Source organism: Cottoperca gobio, chromosome 9, assembly GCF_900634415.1.
Source record: "Cottoperca gobio chromosome 9, fCotGob3.1, whole genome shotgun sequence".
Taxonomy (NCBI): Eukaryota; Metazoa; Chordata; class Actinopteri; order Perciformes; family Bovichtidae; genus Cottoperca; species Cottoperca gobio.
The window spans coordinates 8079709-8100274 of NC_041363.1; the positions used below are offsets into that span (position 1 = coordinate 8079709).

The window sequence follows — 20566 nt, forward strand, 5'->3', positions numbered from 1 at the left end:
AATCTTATTTTCATTTTCACCACGATGCAAGTCGTGCTTCCTGCAGAGTGAGCACTGCAGGCTGTTGGATGATACGGTGAGAATATGTCAGCGCCATAACTTTCACTAAGTACCTATGGGAACAAAGAAATCAACTGGAAGTTAGTGTGATGATGATTTATATTGTATTTAATTGAGACGGCTGCAGGCGAGTGAAAGATGGAAAAGAAATATGGTGAGTCAGGGAATGGGAGGATTTTGTTTTATGAAGGATGAAAAAGAAAGTAGAGAGAAGAAAAATAAGTTGATATGACGATTGAAAGGAAGCTCAAGAATTCAATTGAATAGACATAATGCGTTTTGGAAGATTTAAACCAAATTTGACAAATAAATGGCATAATTAAGTATCTATAAATCTGAAATCTGAAAAGTAGGAATGTCTTTACTCATGCATGTCCCTGGACTGTGAGTGTATGTGTGTATGCATGCACACTGCCTCCCATTGGTAATAGCTGGTACAGTTGGGAGAGAAGTGTCTGCACTTTATGAGCTTCAATAAAATATGATTTTGCCACATTTGCAATGTGGGAAAGCACTGATAGGCCTGTTTGCATTAAGGACCGGAGAAACTCATGGATGATCACTTTGCTTTATACATGAATATAACAGCAAATCCCAGGAATTAGTGTCAACATTTAACAGTGTGATGTGCCTTACTGTATCTATGCTCGTTAGTTTTATTACTTTCTAATAATAAGAAGAAATTGGTTGAGATATAGATTTGCGTGTCGTCAGCATAGCAGTGAAAGTGGATGCCATGGTGACGGAGGATTGTGCCCAGGGGGAGGAGGTAAATGATGAATAGGAGTGTACACACACACACACACACACACACACACACACACACACACACACACACACACACACACACACACACACACACACACATACTGTAGTAACTATACATGTGCACAAGATCTTGACAGCTGAGGTAAAACAACATTAATAATTCTAAAACAAACACATTACATGATGTGGTTATGAGAACATAAATCAAATATTACATTTTCACCATAAACATTTAAAGTATTTTCACTTGAACTGAAGCTCTTGACTTGCAGGTTGAGCATTTTGTGTTTTTTAATCACAATTTTCTAAATGTTAGCTTGCTCAAGTGCTGATAACTAGTGTGTTAGTGTTAACCCTTTGTATTGGGGGCTGTTGATTACATTTGGAGCACAGATTGGGCTTTTAAGTTTGCTGTTGTTGCAGGTGTCAGGTGTCTGGCAGGGTTGCCTGGCTTACTGGCAGACAGACACTTAGCCAAATTTGTAATGGCCGCTGCCCATTAGGTGTTCAGTGGACATGGTGTGAGAGAGGTGTGTGGTGGTAAAAAAAGATAGTAAAAACAAGTCTATCAGGGGCTTTTAGATCTGCCTATGCGCCACACCCAAGTCATAATGACCTGCTGAGTGCGCCACTGGGTCCTCTCACAAGCACTTTTATTTCTCCTCACAGATTCTATTACAGTGTTTAGTGGTTGGTTTTAATAGCAACATCAAAGATGAATAGATTAACACGTTGATATGAACCTCTCAGTATCTCTTTGTGTCTTTTGGAAATTTCTCGTATCTCACTCACTTGCCCACCCACCAGTCTATGGACCAAGAGGGTTACTCCAGGAAGGAGCATCAGGGAGCTCAGCACTTATTTTACATCAGAATTGGGGGAAATCCTGGATTTTATTGTTCCAAGACTGGGGCTCACAGAAAAGCCCATTACAGATACAGATTAATCCTGTGTGTGTGTGTTAAAAGCATGTTTAGTTGGAAGTCTACTATAAGATAAATTGAGTTTTATTGGAGTTGTTTCCTGCCCTTGCTGGTTAGAGGTGTTTTGACCTGCTATTCATTTTAGTTTCAGATGTTTTCCTTCTCAAAACAGTTTCAGAAATCCCAACAAACAGTAAGCTCCAAAGCTGGAAGTGCGGATGTGGATTGCTAAATGTATTATGTTGAATCTCTGTTCATTTCCAACAAGGATTTCTGTAACATTGCAAACATTAAACTGCTGTCATTTTACTTTTAAATGTTCTCGTTGAATCTATATTAAAACCTACATACAAGCTTTTCAGATCTTCTTTTCAGAACTGGATCTTCCCTCGTACATTTGGCCCACACGCCTCACCAGTAATGCCACTCCACTGTAGAAACACACTTTGTGCTCTCCATGGCTGCTCATCAGCACCTTCCTTCCGCTGCCAGTTCATCAGTGTGCCTGACACATCGACTCCTTACACCCAGCCTCCCCTTACCCATTACTTTTGTTTCACGGCCTTCTGCCTGCAAGGTGGACAAACATCCACGTAGCACCAATCCATCAAACCTCCTGTCTTTAACCCCAACTGGTTTCAGGCATTCTCGCCAACCATTATTCTTTCTTCTAAAGCTTATTGATCTTATAATAACTATTGATTATTGACTTATCCTGTCGTCAGCCCTTATGTGGGACATGCAATCCCTTTTCTTTCTTCGTGGACTCTACCAAACTGTCGGAAGTATTTTTAAAAGTATGATATAAATGTCATGTATAGTGGTTGATGATTTCCCAAGAAAACACCAATGCGATCACTCCTCTGTGCTCTACCCACGCTTACTCATATTCAGCCACCACCCACCTACAGCACCAACCTTTTCCATTTTATACTTCTCAGCCTGCGTGTGTTTATGGCACCATAAAGCTGGCACTGTGGGATGCAGAGACTCTGAGCCAGTGATGTGTGTCTGGGGAATATCGACCCGGAAAGAGAGACAGATAGACAGAGAAAGAGAGTTTCTGCAGTTTTAGAGATAAGTGGCTTTTGCTTCCATGATGGGGTATATGGGACTATTTCTCTTTTGTCTTGTAATTATAGAGCTCATGAAGTTTCACCTCATTTACACGACACCTACTGTTTCACTTATTTCACAAATAGATTCCTTTTTTATTCATTTCATGCTTGTATACAGAATTCTGCATCGTATTTTGTATTTGTTGTCGCTCATGCTCCATAGGGATGCCCTCTCAGACTTTTCTTGCTGTTACGTCTTTTCGCCTCCTTTTTTTCTTATGCTGTCACCCGTGTCCTCTCACTGCAGCTCTCCTGCAGTGTTATGTCAAGGGCATCAGTGTGTAAAAGCGTGTATATGTGTGTGTGAGCGTGTGTTACAAGTAAATGCCGGTGTGCATGAGGGTGTTTAAATGTGCAGAAGCGGACATCTTTTCCCAGCAGGCCAGCGTTAGTGCATATATTTCTGCTCACACATCAAAGCTCAGAATCAGTTTTGACACGAAGCTGATTTTACGCTTTTATGTTTAATGTTATTAATTCTCTCGTTGGACTCAAATTACCTTTGTTTAGTGAGTAAATACTATAGATCTGATGACACGTGTGCAAACACTGAGAGCTCAGCTTTTTATCCACTAGCAACCCTCGCTGTCAGCCTCGTCTACGACGCAGCCTCTTCTTGGCTGTTTACAGACAACGGGGCAGATTTATCATAATGGGTAAACAATATACCTCAGGAATATGGCCATCTTTGTTTTTTAATGTACGCTATATATTGTTCTGGATGGTAGATTTGATATGTTCACTTACACTCCTGTTGTGTCCATGTGCTCTGGCAGAAAGGATTGAGACTTGTTTCATAACAGGATTCTCTTATCTTGCTTGCTTGTTAATCACTTCGGTCACTGTGGATGCTCACACGACACTGATTTGTGACACGTTTAACACAAACAAACAGATCCGTCCAGGGTGCCGTTTCACTGGAACTTGCTGCTCATCCTCATTCTTTCACTATAAAGCCTGAAGTTGTTGTTGTTGCAGTGTTTGCCTTTGTAGTTGTACTGTATCGTGACATGAGAGCATCAGTGCTGAACCAAAGTAGTTCACACACATGTAGCGGAGTTGCAAAACCAGCCACGTCCAGTAAATGTAACAATAAAACCTCTGAATTCAGGCACTAAATACACTTGTATTGCACGTTTCTTTGATGTAAATGGTGTCATATACAATACAATTGACAAGTTTGTATCAAGTGCATTAGCTCTGTGTTTATGTGCCTCATTGTGCACAGTGTGTCCAAGCAAATTGTGTTTTCAGAGAAAAATACGCTTACTCTTCACGTGACTTGCATTTACATTAGTTCTAATGGTTGTTAATATTTTGACCAACCCTCTATCTCAGCTACTTCACACACAGTGTCTGTGGCTCTCTCTGTCTCTCTGAGCCACAGTACTGAAAGGAGAAATGCAGTATTCGTATAAACTGATGTGTAAGTTTGAATGTCCTATACAGGAGGTTATATATGTGTCAAAATGATATTGTTTATGTCTGAGGGATGCTTGTGATTGGTCCCTTATGCCACTGTTATCTCAATCTGGATGTGATCAGACTGCCAAGCCAATAAATCTGATTATTTCCTGCACAAACAATAACTCTGAATGCAAACTCTGCATTGTGAATACTCCCCAGTCTCTCTGTGCTGCTTGTTTGTCATCATCTCTTCTGGACTGAATGTCATAGATACTATATTTCATTTATTTAACTTCATAGGCTCCATATTCTTTTACGAAATTGACCCTGCGCTTTGCTTTTATGGTGCGTTTCTGTCTGGTCTCTCTCTTAGCTTTTCTTTGTCTGTCAAACCAATTGATTTTAAAATGTAAGGACTAATAGGATGTCAGAATGAGGCATACATGGAACGGACAGGAAGATCAATGCCCCATTTATCAGGGTAATAAAATGTAGGTTTAGAATTGTATATCTTATTTTTTCCTCTTGGTCATCATTAGGAATGGTGAATACATAGACATAATACATTATAGACTGACAAACCTGATTGTGTTTTATGTATTTTACAAAGCAAACTGCATTTCTTTGTGTGTATTGTAGACCTACGCGTATTTGTGTGTTTACATTTGCGTATTAAATATTGTTAGTTTGTGCACTCTTTTCGGTGGACATGTTTGTAAGGATGCAAATCCAAGGAATGTTTGTCAATAAATATTAAAAAGAAAGACTTATTGTACAGTATTCATTGATCCCACAAATATTAGCTCAAAATCACAAATATAAATCAATGCCACCACCTAGTGGTAGAACAGAGGTACTGTTTGGGCAGTGCACATCAAAGCATGAGTCACATGACATGCCTTTCTGTCTTTGTGTCTCCATCACTGAATTATCATCAGGTAAGGTTGATTTGAATGTTCTTGACACTAATGTCATTAACTATTTATTTTTGTTGTATCATATCCTTATTGTAGATACTAGCATTTGACCAATGACGTAAGCTGAAGAAGGTGATCTGCTTACACTTTCAAGTTGACCCTTTTTCTTAAAGATAGTTAGATATGCAGCATATACAATCATAATGGTCAAACTCTTCTAAATCATTAATGATGTTTCTGTGTGTTTGGTGTCTTTCCCCGTAGGGACCAGTGACCCATATGTGAAGTTTAAGATTGCAGGGAAGGAGGTGTTCAGGAGTAAGACCATCCATAAGAACCTCAACCCGGTGTGGGACGAGAGAGTAGGCCTTCTGGTGGAAACCCTGAAGGACCCGCTATACGTCAAGGTACAAGGCTGTTGCATGTTGGATGACTGTTAAGTCGTAATAGACATAAATTCACAATGCTAGATTCCTTTTTATGCCATGTATGACAAATCAATATGACAGATAACATTTGCAATGTGGTGTTGAGGGTCCTCTGTTGATACTTGCTGAATATTGTCTCTTTGTAGGTTTTTGACTATGACTTTGGACTTCAGGATGATTTCATGGGCTCAGCATACCTCCACCTGGAGTCACTGGAACACCAGAGGTCTCTTTTGTTTTCTCTTCTTTTAAATGAATTAATATTACTCTTCTTTCTACTAGCATCTTACCCACCCTCAATCTCTTGCCCTGCGATTGACTAAACGGCCTCCTGTACTCTATTCTTTACCGATTGTATTTAAAGAACTGTATTGATCGCTACATGCCCCCAGTAATGAGCATGTTCCGAGGCAATTCTATAGTATTATGAGGTTAAAGGTTAGGGAGTCCTCCCTCATAAAACCTGTTCTTGACACATCCCCTCTCCAGCATCGTTCCTTGCTTTTGATGCAGTCATCGTGATCAAATATAATCTGCTGTCTCCCTCTAGTGGCAGTTTCTGGTAACTCATCTCAAACCTCATGAAGCATAACAGGACTACATTCAATTTTGATTTAACCTAGAAATATATGAAGTCCATTATTTATTTTCTTCTTAGTAAAAATGCTACCATATCTCAGAGTGTAATTATCTGTAAACTTCATCGTGTGCCATCTCTGCTGTGCCATCAGTCACTTTGGAGTAGGTGTCACATAAAAAAAAAGAAAAGCAATAACCTTTTTTTTGCACACCCACGCAGGTGTTTGCTATTACTCTGACTGATTAAACCTTCTGTCAGTTGGACGTTTGCTAATCTGTACTGGTAATAGACCTTTTCAACAGGAGACACTTGGACTTGTAATGGTAGGAAACGCACAAGTTTTATTAAAAGCATTATCGATGGCTCTGTTCTGTGCAAGCGTTCCAGCCATGAGTGTGTGACAGTAAACCAGCCGGCACAATACAAGGATAATTCTTACATGATAATTGCTCTATTTTTCGCTTGATAACGAGCTAGACAGCTTTTTCCAGTCACTCGTGAGGATATTCACAATTATCCTGATAATGGTAATTCAACACAATCAATTTATTTTGAAAATCCCAGACCCTCCCATCCCTAGTGGATGTTCGTACCATGGGTGTGTAGAGGCTTTAATAGTAACATGAGAATGCTCAACGTGTCCACTTAATGCATTTTCTTTCCATCACAATTGTGTGTCATAATGACATGTTAGTCACATTTCACTTCCTCTATATATTTCAAATGTCTTTTCCCAAAATGTAGTTTCTCGCTGCTCATCAGAACCGGACTAGCCTTGCTGATGTAACCAAACACTGAACAGCACCATAACACACTCGTGCCTTTCGCTGCTGCTTAGTGTTAGCACCTGTCAGTCAGTTGGGAGTGATGGCACGGCGCCCATTTCATTTACATTTGGATTAGTGATTGTAACGGTAAACTGGTCCGAATGATCAAGAGCATGTCTGAATTCAGTTAGGCTCACATACCTTTAATAAATAGTGAGCTCTTATTAATAGTAATTACCATCCTTGCTATCCCCTTACTCATTACTTTCCTTATACATCATTCAAGACTGTTGGTAGGTTGACGGCTTGTAACTCACTGTCAGACTTGAACTGATTAAATGTTAAGATGGATAGCGTGTGCGTGTAATACTCATGTGGTATCCTATGCATATGAATGTACTACAGTATATTCTTGTATGCACTTACAGTATACATTTAGTTTTATGGTTTGCTGTGCTTCCATGTAGGACACTGGACGTGACGCTGGACCTGAAGGACCCACAGTACCCCGAAAATAACCTGGGCAGCCTGGACCTAGCTGTCACTCTGTCGCCGAAGGAAGGAGACATGAGGGAAGCTGTAAGAAAACTACATGAACTATCAGATTATTTATACATCTCTCTTTCTTCCTGCACACACTACACGTCTCATATTATAGCCATATAATATTGTAGCCAAATAAGGAAATACCGGAGACCTAAGTTAAACTTAACTGCTTTTCAGTAAAAAAACAAAAACAAGTCAATATAATAAGTTTTATAATATTCACATTTGAAGTTCAGCAACAGTCACGCACGCTGTGTTGAGCTAGAATATGCTGGCTCCATTCACCATCAGTTACAGGAAACTCTTCAACTCAGGAGATGCATATGCATAAACACAAGTGTAATTAATATGTTTTGTGGAAAAGTTCCATGTTCAAAGAGCACTGGATCCTCTTTCCTAATTATGTTGGCGCGTGCCTCTGCGGACATGCTCAATGTTTCAGAGTTGCATTTATTTCTGTTCAATTATTTGTTTGGTTAATTGGACCCCTGCATGCTCGATCCGGAACAAGGCAGAGTCATGGGGGAAATATTTTATTCCTTTTGATCTGATGTCTTAATTCTGCTGCTTATTTAGTGCTGTAGTTCAGAGAGTCCACATTTGACAGAACAAATAAACTCTATTTAGGTTAAGCATCATTTTGGATTTCTCCAACTGTGAAGAAAATGAGTACAAGGTTACACTAGTACATTCTGGATGACTCTCTCTGTTGCCATCTACTGGTATACAAGGGAAACCACAGAAGTTACATGTCTTCATTCTTTATTGAAGTGCTAATAATCTGGTGATTTCAGCGATCAGCGATTGCATGTTTGAGGACATGGCCGTAATCCTCACTCTTATGCCTTGCTGTTAAAAACAAAGTGTTTACCCTGATGTAGCGTTAAGTACAACAGTTTTTCATGCTGATGTTTGCTGAAACCAAACGAGGAAGCAGCAGCTATCACTCCCCGTCTGTCTTTGAGTCTACGAATGAAGATTACATTTTTCAAAGTATCAAGTATAAAAATGATGGTTACACTGTATGAGAGGCACAGACCGCAGCTACTGTTAACATACATGTGTGTGTGTGTGTGTGTGTGTGTGTGTGTGTGTGTATAAGTGCATGTCTGCATATGCAAATACTTCATGACACCATATGAGAAGTAAGAGCGCTTCTTATACACTCCTTGCTTACTTAACTTGCATGAATGACAGCTGCCTCTCTTTATATAACCCCCCCCCCCCTCCAATCCCCCCCCTGCACCAGGCCAGGGTTAACATCTGAACCTTAAATACCCAATGCCCTTTAACCTCTGACCCTGCAGCTCTAAGGGGGGGACAGTGGGGGGTGCTCTGTAACAGCTTTGTCTCATTTACAGACCATGCTTTTGAGAAGGAACTGGAAAAGATCTAGTAAGGTAAACTAAAACAGCATGTAACTCCCCCCCCCCACACACACAACTTCCCACTGTACTGTGACCCCACTACCGACCGCACTGCACCTCACCTCTCCTGCACTCTTCACTTGTGTCCCGGTACATGGATGGAGTCTCCCTGGCCCTCTCCCCTTTCTCCCTCCTTTTCCTCCCTCCACAGTGGTATCAGAAGTTTTTTCTTTCTCTATCATTTCTTTAGTGTATCATCATCACAAGCTTATTTTCCACATGCTGCAATATACTTTTAATTACATCACATTTATTTTGGAATGCAAGTGATTAAACCTGAAGGTGAACTTCATTTACATGTGTTAAGGCAAGTCTTAAGTCATATAAATATACACCAAGGGTGGAAGTAACGCACTACGATTGCTGCCATTGTTATACGTGATATTTCACCTTCTGAATTGTGTTTACACATCGAGTCTTTCAGTTTTACAATCCGGCTAACACTGGAGTCATTTACAGTGAAGTAACCGTAACATTCTTCCTGACGTTTTAAATTAATCTATATTGAACTTTGTCCTTTTAAGCTTTGGAATTATGCAGTGATATATGCGTGCGTCTTCCACCTTTGATCTGCACAGTGTATTGCAGCTGCAGTGTGAGAAAATAAAGCAATTGATTTAGTTTTTTAAGGGTTTTAAAGGAGTCCTGTACAGCAAGTCAACTGTGGAATAAGGAAGTTTGTAGATTGTGGACTGATTATAGGACACTCTTAGACTCCTTTGCATCAAGTGAACATTACTTTAAGTTCTCATCTTGCCATACATAAGAGACTGCTTCCTTTTTGCTTAATTGTTTTGTGACTCTCGTTGGCCGTCGGGTTGAACAGAAAGCATGCCGGTCGAAGTTCTGCTTTTTTATTTTATTTGGCTCATGCATGAAACGCAAATATCAAATATCGCAGTACAGTATTGGGGACGATTTTGTGAATTTATTCGCAGCTTTGTTTGCCTTTGAGTCACTTTTATTAAAGTATTTTGTTATCTTTTCCCGTTTTGGTCAAAAGTTTTCACTGAATCTGGAAACTTTTAGTCGATCTCCTAAATCTCAGCTGCAGGCTCTAAATGTTTTCTTATGTAAAAGGGAAAAGTTTGATATCCTGCCCAGAGAGACAGACACACATTTGAAGTGTGTTGGTCAGAGCTGGGCAGACGTCCTGTTCTATTGTGTTTCCCCAAATCGAGCCTTTGAAGCCTCCAAACTGGGCCACCCCGCCTGTGACTCGGAAATTAGCTCAAACACCAACTAACTAGCTAAACTGTGCTACTCCACCAAAAGGCATTGCTCCTTAGTGCCTCCCTGCCTCCGTGCTCCACTGCATACAAGTACACAGTTATTTTTACACAACCACTTCTTTTTAATGAAGCATCTATGAGCGTTGAACCCGCAGCAGAAGATGTGATTCAAGAAGTAGTTTGAGATAATGATTATGAGTCAGATGCATATTAAATCCAGGTCTCTCTAACTTTACCACTAGGCAAACTGCTTATTTTGGTACTTCAAACGTTTTTTATTCTTCCAAAGGGCTGAAGAAAGTTGTGTGCAAGGCTGTATTAGTTCTTAAACTGAATGTTAGTATCTCTTATAAGACTTTCAGCCTCCAAACATCTCTGTGCACGATCTCTCTCCTGCTGCGCTCTGGCAGAGGGATGTGGATTCCCAATCCAAATAGCCCAGGGTTTTCTGTAATAAGAAATATGTAGCAACAAAACAAGGAAACAATTAGGATTGTGCTCAAGTAGGACATAACGGTGACCTCTTATCATTAGCATACAGTGTGTTAGCGGCAAGTGAACAGGAGAAATGAAAGATGTGGGAGTTGCAGTATGGGAGGTTGGCTGTATTGCAGGGAGCCATTCGCATTGTTTAATGTCTGGAGAATGGAAATTAAGAGCCTTCGTCTCCAGATCAAAGGCCTGCGCTTGCGAGGCAGGGTTTGTTCAGAGTTTAATGAAATTCACCCGCAAAACAAAAGCTATGCTAATAAATTCTCCCTAACGAGGAAGGAGGAGAGGGAAAGGCAGCGAGAGAGAGAGAGAGGGGTGTATTTGTTTGACAAATAAATACCCTGCTCTTTGTTTTAGTGAAGGATACTGACATGATTCAAAGAGAGGTTAAATAGGCCTGTAAGTGCTGAGGAAAGTGTTGGAAAACAACAGACTTAAAATATGGAAAATCATCAATCTGAATTTGCAGCGCTGTCAATCTACAGTACAGCCAGATGGAATAAGACATTTACATATATTGTACCAGCGTCTCAGTGGTCTGCCTGTTTTTGGATAAGACAGTCTACAAATCACTCGCCTATTTACTTTTTATTATATTAAGAATTTTTACATAAAAGGACAAAGTGATGCAACGACATTTATACAATATTGTGCAGGCTATAAGCTATTTTGTCTGCAGTAGACTCTCCGTAAACACTGAGAGGTTACAATACATATTATAAGAGTTTGATACTATGTGTTTTTAATTTGTAGTGAAGTTCTGTTTGTCAGGTGATCTCGCGTCAGTCAGGGGGGAATTGTGTTGAATTATCTCATTTAGTCTTGTGTGCTTTGCCTGCTCCTCTCTGTGTTGTCTTATGTGTTTTGGAATTGTGTATTTTCCTGTTGACTAAGTGCACACAAGCCATACTTCTATCTTGGGTTTAATTAATGCATTTGTGTGTTCATTGTATGAGTGTTTGTGTACATGCTTGTTTATGCACACATGTTTGTGTAAATGTGTCTTTGAATGTGTGTGTGTGTGTGTGTGTGTCTGCTGCAGTATCAGAGTATGCGTCTGTCAGATGTGCACAGAAAATCCCAGCTGTGGCGAGGTATAGTCAGCATCAGTCTGATAGAAGGTCGCAGCCTCCAGCCCATGGATGCCAACGGCCTCAGCGACCCTTACATCAAATTCAGGATGGGGCACCAGAAGTACAAGACCAAGGTAAACACACTACTTATGTGCAACCCTGTGATTAAAGTAGGAAAGGAACATTTCTGTGGTTAGATTGTATTAATTTCCATATTTTGCTTACAATTTAGAGAGGTTATATTCATATTAAAGACTCTTTAAGTTATCCTTATGTGAACATTGCTCAATACAAACAACAGTTAAGCTTCTACAATAGATTTACAAGCACATGTGAACAAACAATGTATTTCCTTCTGTTGTTTACTCAGACAATTTCCAAAACGCTGAACCCCCAGTGGAGAGAGCAGTTTGACTTCCACCTGTATGAGGAACAGGGAGGCTACGTGGACATTACGGTCTGGGACAAAGACGCTGGCAAGAAGGACGACTTCATGGGACGGTACAGTGGATCTCCGTCTTTCTGAACGTGCAGCTGTCTCACGCATGTCTTTTGGCTTTTAGGAACCTAATGTGACAGGGTAGGTCTCGCAGAAAAAGGTTGTCCACAATAACAGTATGTCCAATCAGTTTGAGTTCAAACGGCCTTGTCTGTAATTTGTACGGATTCACTCACTTTTTACCCTCCCGCTCAACATCCATGAGTGTAGCGGCACGGAGGCACTCGAGGAAGCCTTTGCTTTGAATTCTTTGACCCAAGGGCAGTAATTACTATTGCCTGCCTTGATATTAACTGGAGATATATTAAGGGCAAGCCAGGAAAATCAATTCAGTCAAGGGAAGACGCTCTCAAGTGCCTACTTAAAGGTATTAATTGTCAGCTTCGGCTAAGTTGTCTGCACTTGCTTGTATCCTGTACACATGACGCTTGCTATACTGTTAGGCTGTAGCTGTTGTTATGCTCCAGCGCCAAATGCAACTTCTTAAGTCTTTTTCGATGAGATGTTGACGAGTAGACACTTTATTTCTAAAGGGAAATTGGAGACCTTTATATCTAAGACCTAAGAGTGTTCTTTGTTAACTTTACAGATGTTCTGTGACTTTACAGAATTTCTTTCTGCAAACTTCAGCCCCGAAATCGGCTGCACTTGCATTTATTTAAGTTGAGTCTTTATTGTCGTCCGTAGCTTTGCTTAGTTGTTCTTTTGCTGTGTTCTAGCAGAGTCAACTTCCCCCACAAAATGAACAATACTCCTTAATCTGTAATACTATTTATCTTGTTTTTGGCGCGTGTACGTGCACTTTAGGTGTACCATCGACCTGACACATCTCAGTAAAGAGCGCACATACAAGCTGGACCTGCCGCTGGAGGAAGGGGAAGGTTTGCTGGTGCTGCTGGTTACACTCACCGCTTCCGCCGCCGTTTCCATCTCAGACCTGTCAGTCAACATGCTGGACGACCCGCAGGAGAGACACCAGATCATGCAGAGATATGTGAGTTGGTTTTATTGTACGAGTTTAAGATAATATTATGTTGTATGTGAATACTTTGAGAGGGAAGGTACACAATGTGTGAGAGCTCTTGACTACACTATAACCAGTATGTCAAAGTTCACGTAATCGTTCATGGAGTGGTATGAAAGAACTATGTCCATATTCTTCATCTTTACTTGTATTACTGACCGTACACCTGATACTACGACGGCTAGGTGACGCATGTCGACATGTCCAAGTTGAAAAGTATTGTTTCTTCTCTCACGAGTCAGACTGACGTGTCAAACAACAACTCCCTCACACATTTATCATCCGACTTCTGATTGTTATAAAGTCACAATTGATTCACATTTTATGAAGAATCTCACTTATTCATCAAGAAGAGTCAGCTGTGGATGAAGAGGGAGATGATGAGATTCACAAGGGGAAGAAAGAGAGGAAGAAACACGGGTTGAGAGGTTTGGAATAACTGTTAAAGAAAACAAAAGATGGAGGCTCACATTGTTGAAACAACTTTTTATTGTGCGGTATTTGCATCAACGTCCTGCAGTGAGTTGTGCATTTATGATTAATGCATTTGGGCTCATTTATTTGTTTGTAAAATATCATAGCTTGTTAGCCAGTTGTCATTGATTTGAGCTTAGTATGAGAGAGGGTGAGGGAGAGAGAGGGTGAGGGAGAGAGAGGGAGAGAGAGAGGGAGAGAGAGGGAGAGGGGGAGAGGGGGAGAGAGGGAGAGGGGGAGAGAGGGAGAGGGAGAGAGAGGGAGAGGGGGAGAGAGAGAGAGGGAGAGAGAGAGAGAGGGTGAGAGAGAGGGAGGGAGAGAGAGAGGGGGAGAGAGGGGGAGGGAGAACGAGGGTGAGGGAGAGTGAGGGAGAACGAGGGTGAGGGAGAGGGAGAACGAGGGTGAGGGAGAACGAGGGAGAGGGAGAGAGAGGAGGGAGAGAGGGAGAGAGAGAGAGAGGGAGGGAGAGAGAGGGAGAGAGAGAGAGAGAGAGAGAGGAGAGAGAGAGAGAGAGAGAGAGAGAGAGAGAGAGAGAGAGAGAGAGAGAGAGAGAAGGCCCCATCTGCCCCAGAGGCCCTCCACTCAACACAATGGTTTCAGCCTATCTCTTTGTCTTAGCCTAGTTAACCCCTCACACCCTGTCATCTTCACTCCTTGCTACAAAGAGACACTCACACACATGCTCACAAACACTTTCAATAGTTTTAATTCACTGACAGCTTTGACACGGGACGTTTATCTGCACATCAACAGAATCAGCCGTTATCACTCATCACTGCAGCCATATTTGCTTTCAGTCATGAGTTTTAATTAAAAAAAAAACCTAAGACATTTATTCATATAATGTTTTTAAGGTTAATTTAGGACTTAATAACAAACACATTTACAAGATTTATTTAAAATCATTAATACATTTAATTGTCTAGGAGCACATTTTCCCATGAGTACTACTTAGTTGCGTGTGCAGGTACACTACGTGTGTCCACATACTGTTCAGAAGAGTAAGTAGCTGTCTCTGTATGTGAGATTATAGAATATGTTCTGATTTCACTTAGCGCTACGTCCCAGCTGGTGTGTGTTTGCGCCTTTCGGTGTGTGTGTGTATAGGCACCAGCGGCGAGGCTCCACAGGCCGAACACGGGTGCCACGACCTACATAACCGTGGCGGTGCCTTATTGGCTAGCCACAGGAGGTTGACCACTCTGCTCCGCGCTGCAGCAACCATCCAATATCAGAGGGGGGAGCTCTAGGACTGAATCATACACACGCTGTGCCTTTCCTCACAGACACAAAATGAGGGCGGGGAGCGTAAGTGTATGTGTGTGTGTTTGTGTGAGTGTGTGTAATAGGGGGCGAGAGGTAAAGGATGAGGGTTGCACCGGGAAAGGAAGGCGTGTAAAATGAAAAGAAAAAGCTATTTCACCTCTCTCAGCAACTCGTGCAGACCCCGGTTTTCTGCTCGGGTGAAGGCGAGACATTTTCTTTCCTGCGCCTACCTCTTTCCTGCCTCCTTCTCTCTCCTGCACTTCCCATCTCTGGCCCGCTTTACCGACAGCCTCGACTCTTTGTCTGTTGCCACTGTGGCCCTCCCGTAAGATGAAGGGATGGAGAGATAGAGGGTGGACGAAGGTGGGGGGGGGTTGTAGATGGAGGGGCACAGTGAGGTCGGTTTGAAGACTTGAATGGTCTCTACCTATTAACATATTCCTTTTCCCCAGACTGGCCGTCTTTCAGTTCGAGAATTTAATAAAGATGTACCTTATCAAAGAGCACTGATAAGACCAAGTACCACCACTAATACGTAACAATGCTGCTCAAAGCCCACTAATCTGCCCAGTGTGTGTATGTGTGTGTGTGTGTGTGTGTGTGTGTGTGTGTGTGTGTATGTTATTATGCTTGGGCACATTTTTACTGACTAGTATTATCAGCCTGAAATCAGTTTTCCAGCAGAAGCCTGCACAAAGCATCCACTACTGCTAATCACAAACAGGCACACACATACAGACACATGCAAAAACAGTACCTTCATGCGTCAGCTATCTAATGAAAAGATATGGGTTGGCGGAGCAATACAAGTACCATGCTGTCATCATCACAGCTTTAAAGAGCAGATACCTTCACAAATGAGAACGGGGAAGAGAAAACAATTTTAATCCTCTGGTCGTGCCAGCCTTCAGCAGTGTGCCCCCCCCCTCCCCCCCCCCCCTCCCGCTCATCATGAAAACACACACAAAAGGTTACTTTAACGCGGTGTGTAGCAGTGGATTGAAGTGTTGATATTGTAAAAAAACAACAACACACACCTACTACATGCATTAATAACCTGAATCTCTAAGAAGACATTGCAGATTTGAAATCCTACAAATGTCCTTGTACACACACACACACACACACACACACACGCGCGCTCACACCAACACACGTGTACGTGCCCCACCTCATGTGGTCACAATGAGGTCACTGTGTTGTATTTGGCAGGTGTTTTTTCCTCATCCCAATCTGTGGCCATTGAAGAAAGCAGATAATAGACACCTGAGTGCTGGGATCTGATGCTCGTGCCGAGCTCATTAATGTCTCTCTCATTCTAGCTGTTCTGCATTGTGACGGCTTTGTGTGAGTGTGTGTGTGTGTGTGTGTGTCTGCCAGGTTTGTGAGTGCCTCTGTACACTTGCATGTACCGCATGCATGCGTGTGAGTACACATGATTTTCTACTGCAAACTACTTTGAATGCAGCTGACGGCCTAGCTATATGCAACACGGTGCAATACACTTAGTGACAACTGCCTTAGATGTACTATTTCTCACCGTAACCTTTCCTTCATCCCTAATTACTGTTTCCCAGAAGTAGAGAGGGACAGAGGGAGAGAGGGAAAAGGAGAGTAAGAGATTTATGCATTATGATGGCAAAGGAGCACACACACTAATGGCTCTTAATGGGCCTGAGGTGGCCGCAAGATGGGTGGATGAGAGAAGGAGGACATGGCGACCTCCGCTGAAGTGGTGGCACTTCACCAGCCACCCACATGTATGCAATGCACACACACACACACACACACACACACACACACACACACACACACACACACACACACACACACACACACACACACACACACACACCCGGCAGCAGTACCTCTCCCACCCACTCCAGTGCACTGCTCTAAGGTGAAGAGAAAGGACACAACCTGGACAGGAAGCGAGATAAGGGGCTGCAGTAAAGTGTGGGATGGACAGAGAGCAAACTTTGAGAGAGAATCTTGACAGACAGCGATACCGAGTTGATGAACAGGAGTGGGAATTGGGAGGAAGTTGTTAGCATTTGCGTTGGAGCGTTTCACAGGCATTTGATTAAATGTCCCCTGAACTGCGCGGCTGCCGGGCAGACGCTTTGCGTGTGTCTGTGTGTGAAATGTTATATGGAGCGCTGATGAAAGGTGACACGATGCAAAGATGACAGCGAGTCATACGCCTATGCCGGGGCTGATTCATCTGTGTGTTTGTGTGTCTGTTGAGTGTGACAGAGACGGGAAGAAGATGTCACAATGACAAGATGTCAATCACAGGCAGGGCGGGGGTTTGTTTTATGAAAGCCAACTCTGTCCTTCCATTTTTCTCATCTCTCCTCTGTTCATCCCTCCTTTTTATCCTCTCCTTCTCCCTGTCATTCCACCTGCATGCTGATGGGGGTGTGGGGAGACGTAAATGAGGGGATGGGGGTCGGTCATGGCCTCCCTTCATCTCGTTTTCTCTCTACCTGTCTGTCTATCTGTCCGTCTACTCCATCTTTCACTGTTTATCTTTCTGATGAGAATTTGAATCCTTGTGGAGGATGGGTATGTTCTCGCCACCCAGTCTGAACCCTAAATGTCCCCTCAGGGAACCTGAATGATGGGAGAAAGGTATGGAGTGTGGATGATGGCTTGGTGGTGGGGGGGGGGGGGGAGATAATATCTCTGTATCCATACATTAAAGAAGTAATTCTGTCTCATCCTCTACGTTCAGTCTCGGTGTCATTTTGTGAATCTGTGTATCAATACGGAAACCACAGCGGTGTTTGAATGTATGTGTCTCGTGTCTTTTTGGTACAATACCAAAATAATGTACTCAAAGCCATGTAAACATTCTTTCACTTAGCAAAAGAAGCCGACTTTCTCAATTGTTAAATATCCAAACAAAAGCAATAGTAAAAAATGACTTTGCCTAAACATAGTGCAGTCCAAAGTGGGCAAAAAGAACTGTGTGATTTAAACAAGATCGCAAATCTTACCAATAAAATACAGTATTAACCCAACACTAAGTAAACAGGATTATAGATCTGACCAGACGATCAATGCCACTTCATCTTGTAGTTTTTGATACTTACTCAGACTCATTTCGGTCCGTATCAAAAAAGTAATGATGTTCGACTCCTAGCTAGGTTACTCCTGTTGAACACTAACACACTAACTAGTCAGCCGTTAGTTTGCCCTCGTCTCTCCCTCTTCGGTCCTCCTCATGCCCTCTCTCTTGACTCCTTTCCCCCCTAGTCTTTCTTTTGGCTGATACACAATATCACAACAGAGGAAACTTATCTTCGAGAAATCGTGAATTAAAATTGAAAGTTTTGCTCTAAATTTCTTGCTCTCTGAGCTCATCGAGAGATATAGTATGATTGCTATCCTTTCTCTCTATCTTTATCTCTCTTGTTCTCTCTCTTCTCTCTCTCATCTCTCTATCTCTCTCTACCTCTCTCTCTCCCCTCGCTCTGTCTGTATGTCTCTCTTCTCTCTCTCTTTCACATACTCTTCCCCCCTCTCTTTCTTTCACACATTCTCCCCTCTCATCTCCTTTAGAGAGCTTTTGGACAATGATATCGCTGGAAACAGGCAGAGTCTGACAGAGTTGGTAATAATGAATTAAGTCTGTAGCCTGGCCCTGACTCTGAAATTTAAATTATAATTACTCCTGTGGGGATGGAAGGGGTTATTGCCAGAGAGAGGGAAATAAATTGAAGTGAAGTGCATTTCCACTTTGCTTTTAAGACACGCCGACATGCTACTCAATTTGGCCTCAGTGTAGGTTTGTTATGCATGTGTTTATACCTGAGCATTTGGGTGTGAACAAAAGCACGAGTCGGTCGGTGTGTGCCCGTGCCTCATGGCTCAGCTGTTGATCTCCACAGGTTTCCCTTTATCCCTCAGATTTACAGACTAGTTTTTACACAGTCATCATTCTTTTTCCTGGTTATTAAAACCTTGTACAAACAGCATTTACCTTCTCATTTCAGGCAATCACAGGGCCTCATGGTGTCACCTGACTGTGTGTGTGTGTGTGTGTGTGTGTGTGTGTGTGTGTGTGTCTTCCTGATTTACAGTTGGTTTGTTTATCTATTGTCAGTGCCCCCCCCCCCCATTTGTTTGTAAGTTGTGTAAACTGGACTGTGTGTGCGTGGAGGTCAGTGTGTGTTTTCCTCATAACCGTGATATCACTGCCAGTCACGCTTCACTGGATGTGTCCACTCTGTCATATTATCAGTCTGATACTCTCTCTATCTTTCTTCATATTCCTATTTTGTTATATATTTCCACATACACCATTATTTATATATATTGCATATATTTCACGTTTGTCTTTCTGCTTCTGCTGATACTAATGCTGCTATTCACACACACTCTCTTAACACCTCTTTTCTTCTTACACACAACATGAGAGAAAGGAATTCATGGAGGGACAAAAAAAAAAAAAGAAAGAAAGTAAATTCCAGCCAGAGTTTGAGATTGACAGTTTGTATAACGCTAAAATCAATTGTGTTTGAATACTTCCCGTGATGATGTTGTACTTAACGTGTTAAAGTGTTGAACTCGCCCTTTTGTTCTACTTGTATCTGTGTGCTGCATTTATTCACTGTCACCTCTTACAATATATTTCTGCATGTCTCATCTTCTTTACTGAAATCTGCGAAATGTATTTTTATCTGAAAAGTACAAAGTTAAGAAACATTTCAAACAGGCAAGCACAGCTATTGAGTGAAATTAAATCTGGCCATTTGTCCTCTGTTAGACTATAAATGCCAGCTCCACATTTTCAAATAAGGACTATTAAAGGACATATTCTACCCTTTCCTCTCTTAATGAAATGTCAGGCTATTGACCTGCCATTCTCTTCAATGCTAATTTGGCGTCCTCTTTGACCTTTCACCCCTGTTCCTGTGATGTTTCAGAGCCTGTGGAGGTCATTCAACAACCTGAAAGATGTCGGTGTGGTGCAGGTAAAGGTCATCAGGGCTGAGGGACTGATGGCAGCAGATGTCACAGGTAAGAGAATAACCTTCGAGTTAATCCAGAATATAACCTCTTCAGTTCTCGCATACATTGTTTGAAATTAGTCTCTCTTAGTCACTCTTTTACCAATGCTCATATATTTATATTAATACAATTTTGTGACAAATAGGCCTTCAATTTTTGCTGCTGTTTTGCAATTTATGTTGATACTTGACTATCAGAGTGAGCAGCATTACAGCACCTCTGATCATTAGTAATACTATTAATAGTATTTTCTTGATTTAAACACCGTTTGCTTGATTTCTCCATTTAAACATTGAACAATTTTCGCGGCACATTCCCCCCCCCACCAGCAATCTGCCATAAATCTAGCCACAGATAAAGTCAGGGTGTAATTTTGCTTTAAGGGATGATCTCGTGCGAGAATCCTCAGAGAGAGTTAAAGTCTGCTTTTGCAGGACGCTAAATTTGTCTCTGCATTTTTAGCAAAGATGCAGGCTCCTCATTTGAATAATAGAGAAAAAGTACATATTTGAACCAACAAATCTCTCTCCCTCCTCCTCCCTCCTC

General features: G+C 41.8%; 1 protein-coding gene across 1 annotated transcript in view; it reads left to right on the forward strand.

Annotated features, from left to right (window-relative positions):
- Positions 1-20566, forward strand: part of mctp1a (multiple C2 domains, transmembrane 1a) — a 123505-nt gene that overhangs the window by 48869 nt on the left and 54070 nt on the right. The window contains 8 exon segments of the mRNA XM_029439876.1: positions 5458-5600; positions 5768-5847; positions 7436-7547; positions 8876-8914; positions 11708-11872; positions 12109-12239; positions 13045-13231; positions 19936-20029. Of these exon segments, the coding sequence (XP_029295736.1) occupies positions 5458-5600; positions 5768-5847; positions 7436-7547; positions 8876-8914; positions 11708-11872; positions 12109-12239; positions 13045-13231; positions 19936-20029 (951 nt within the window).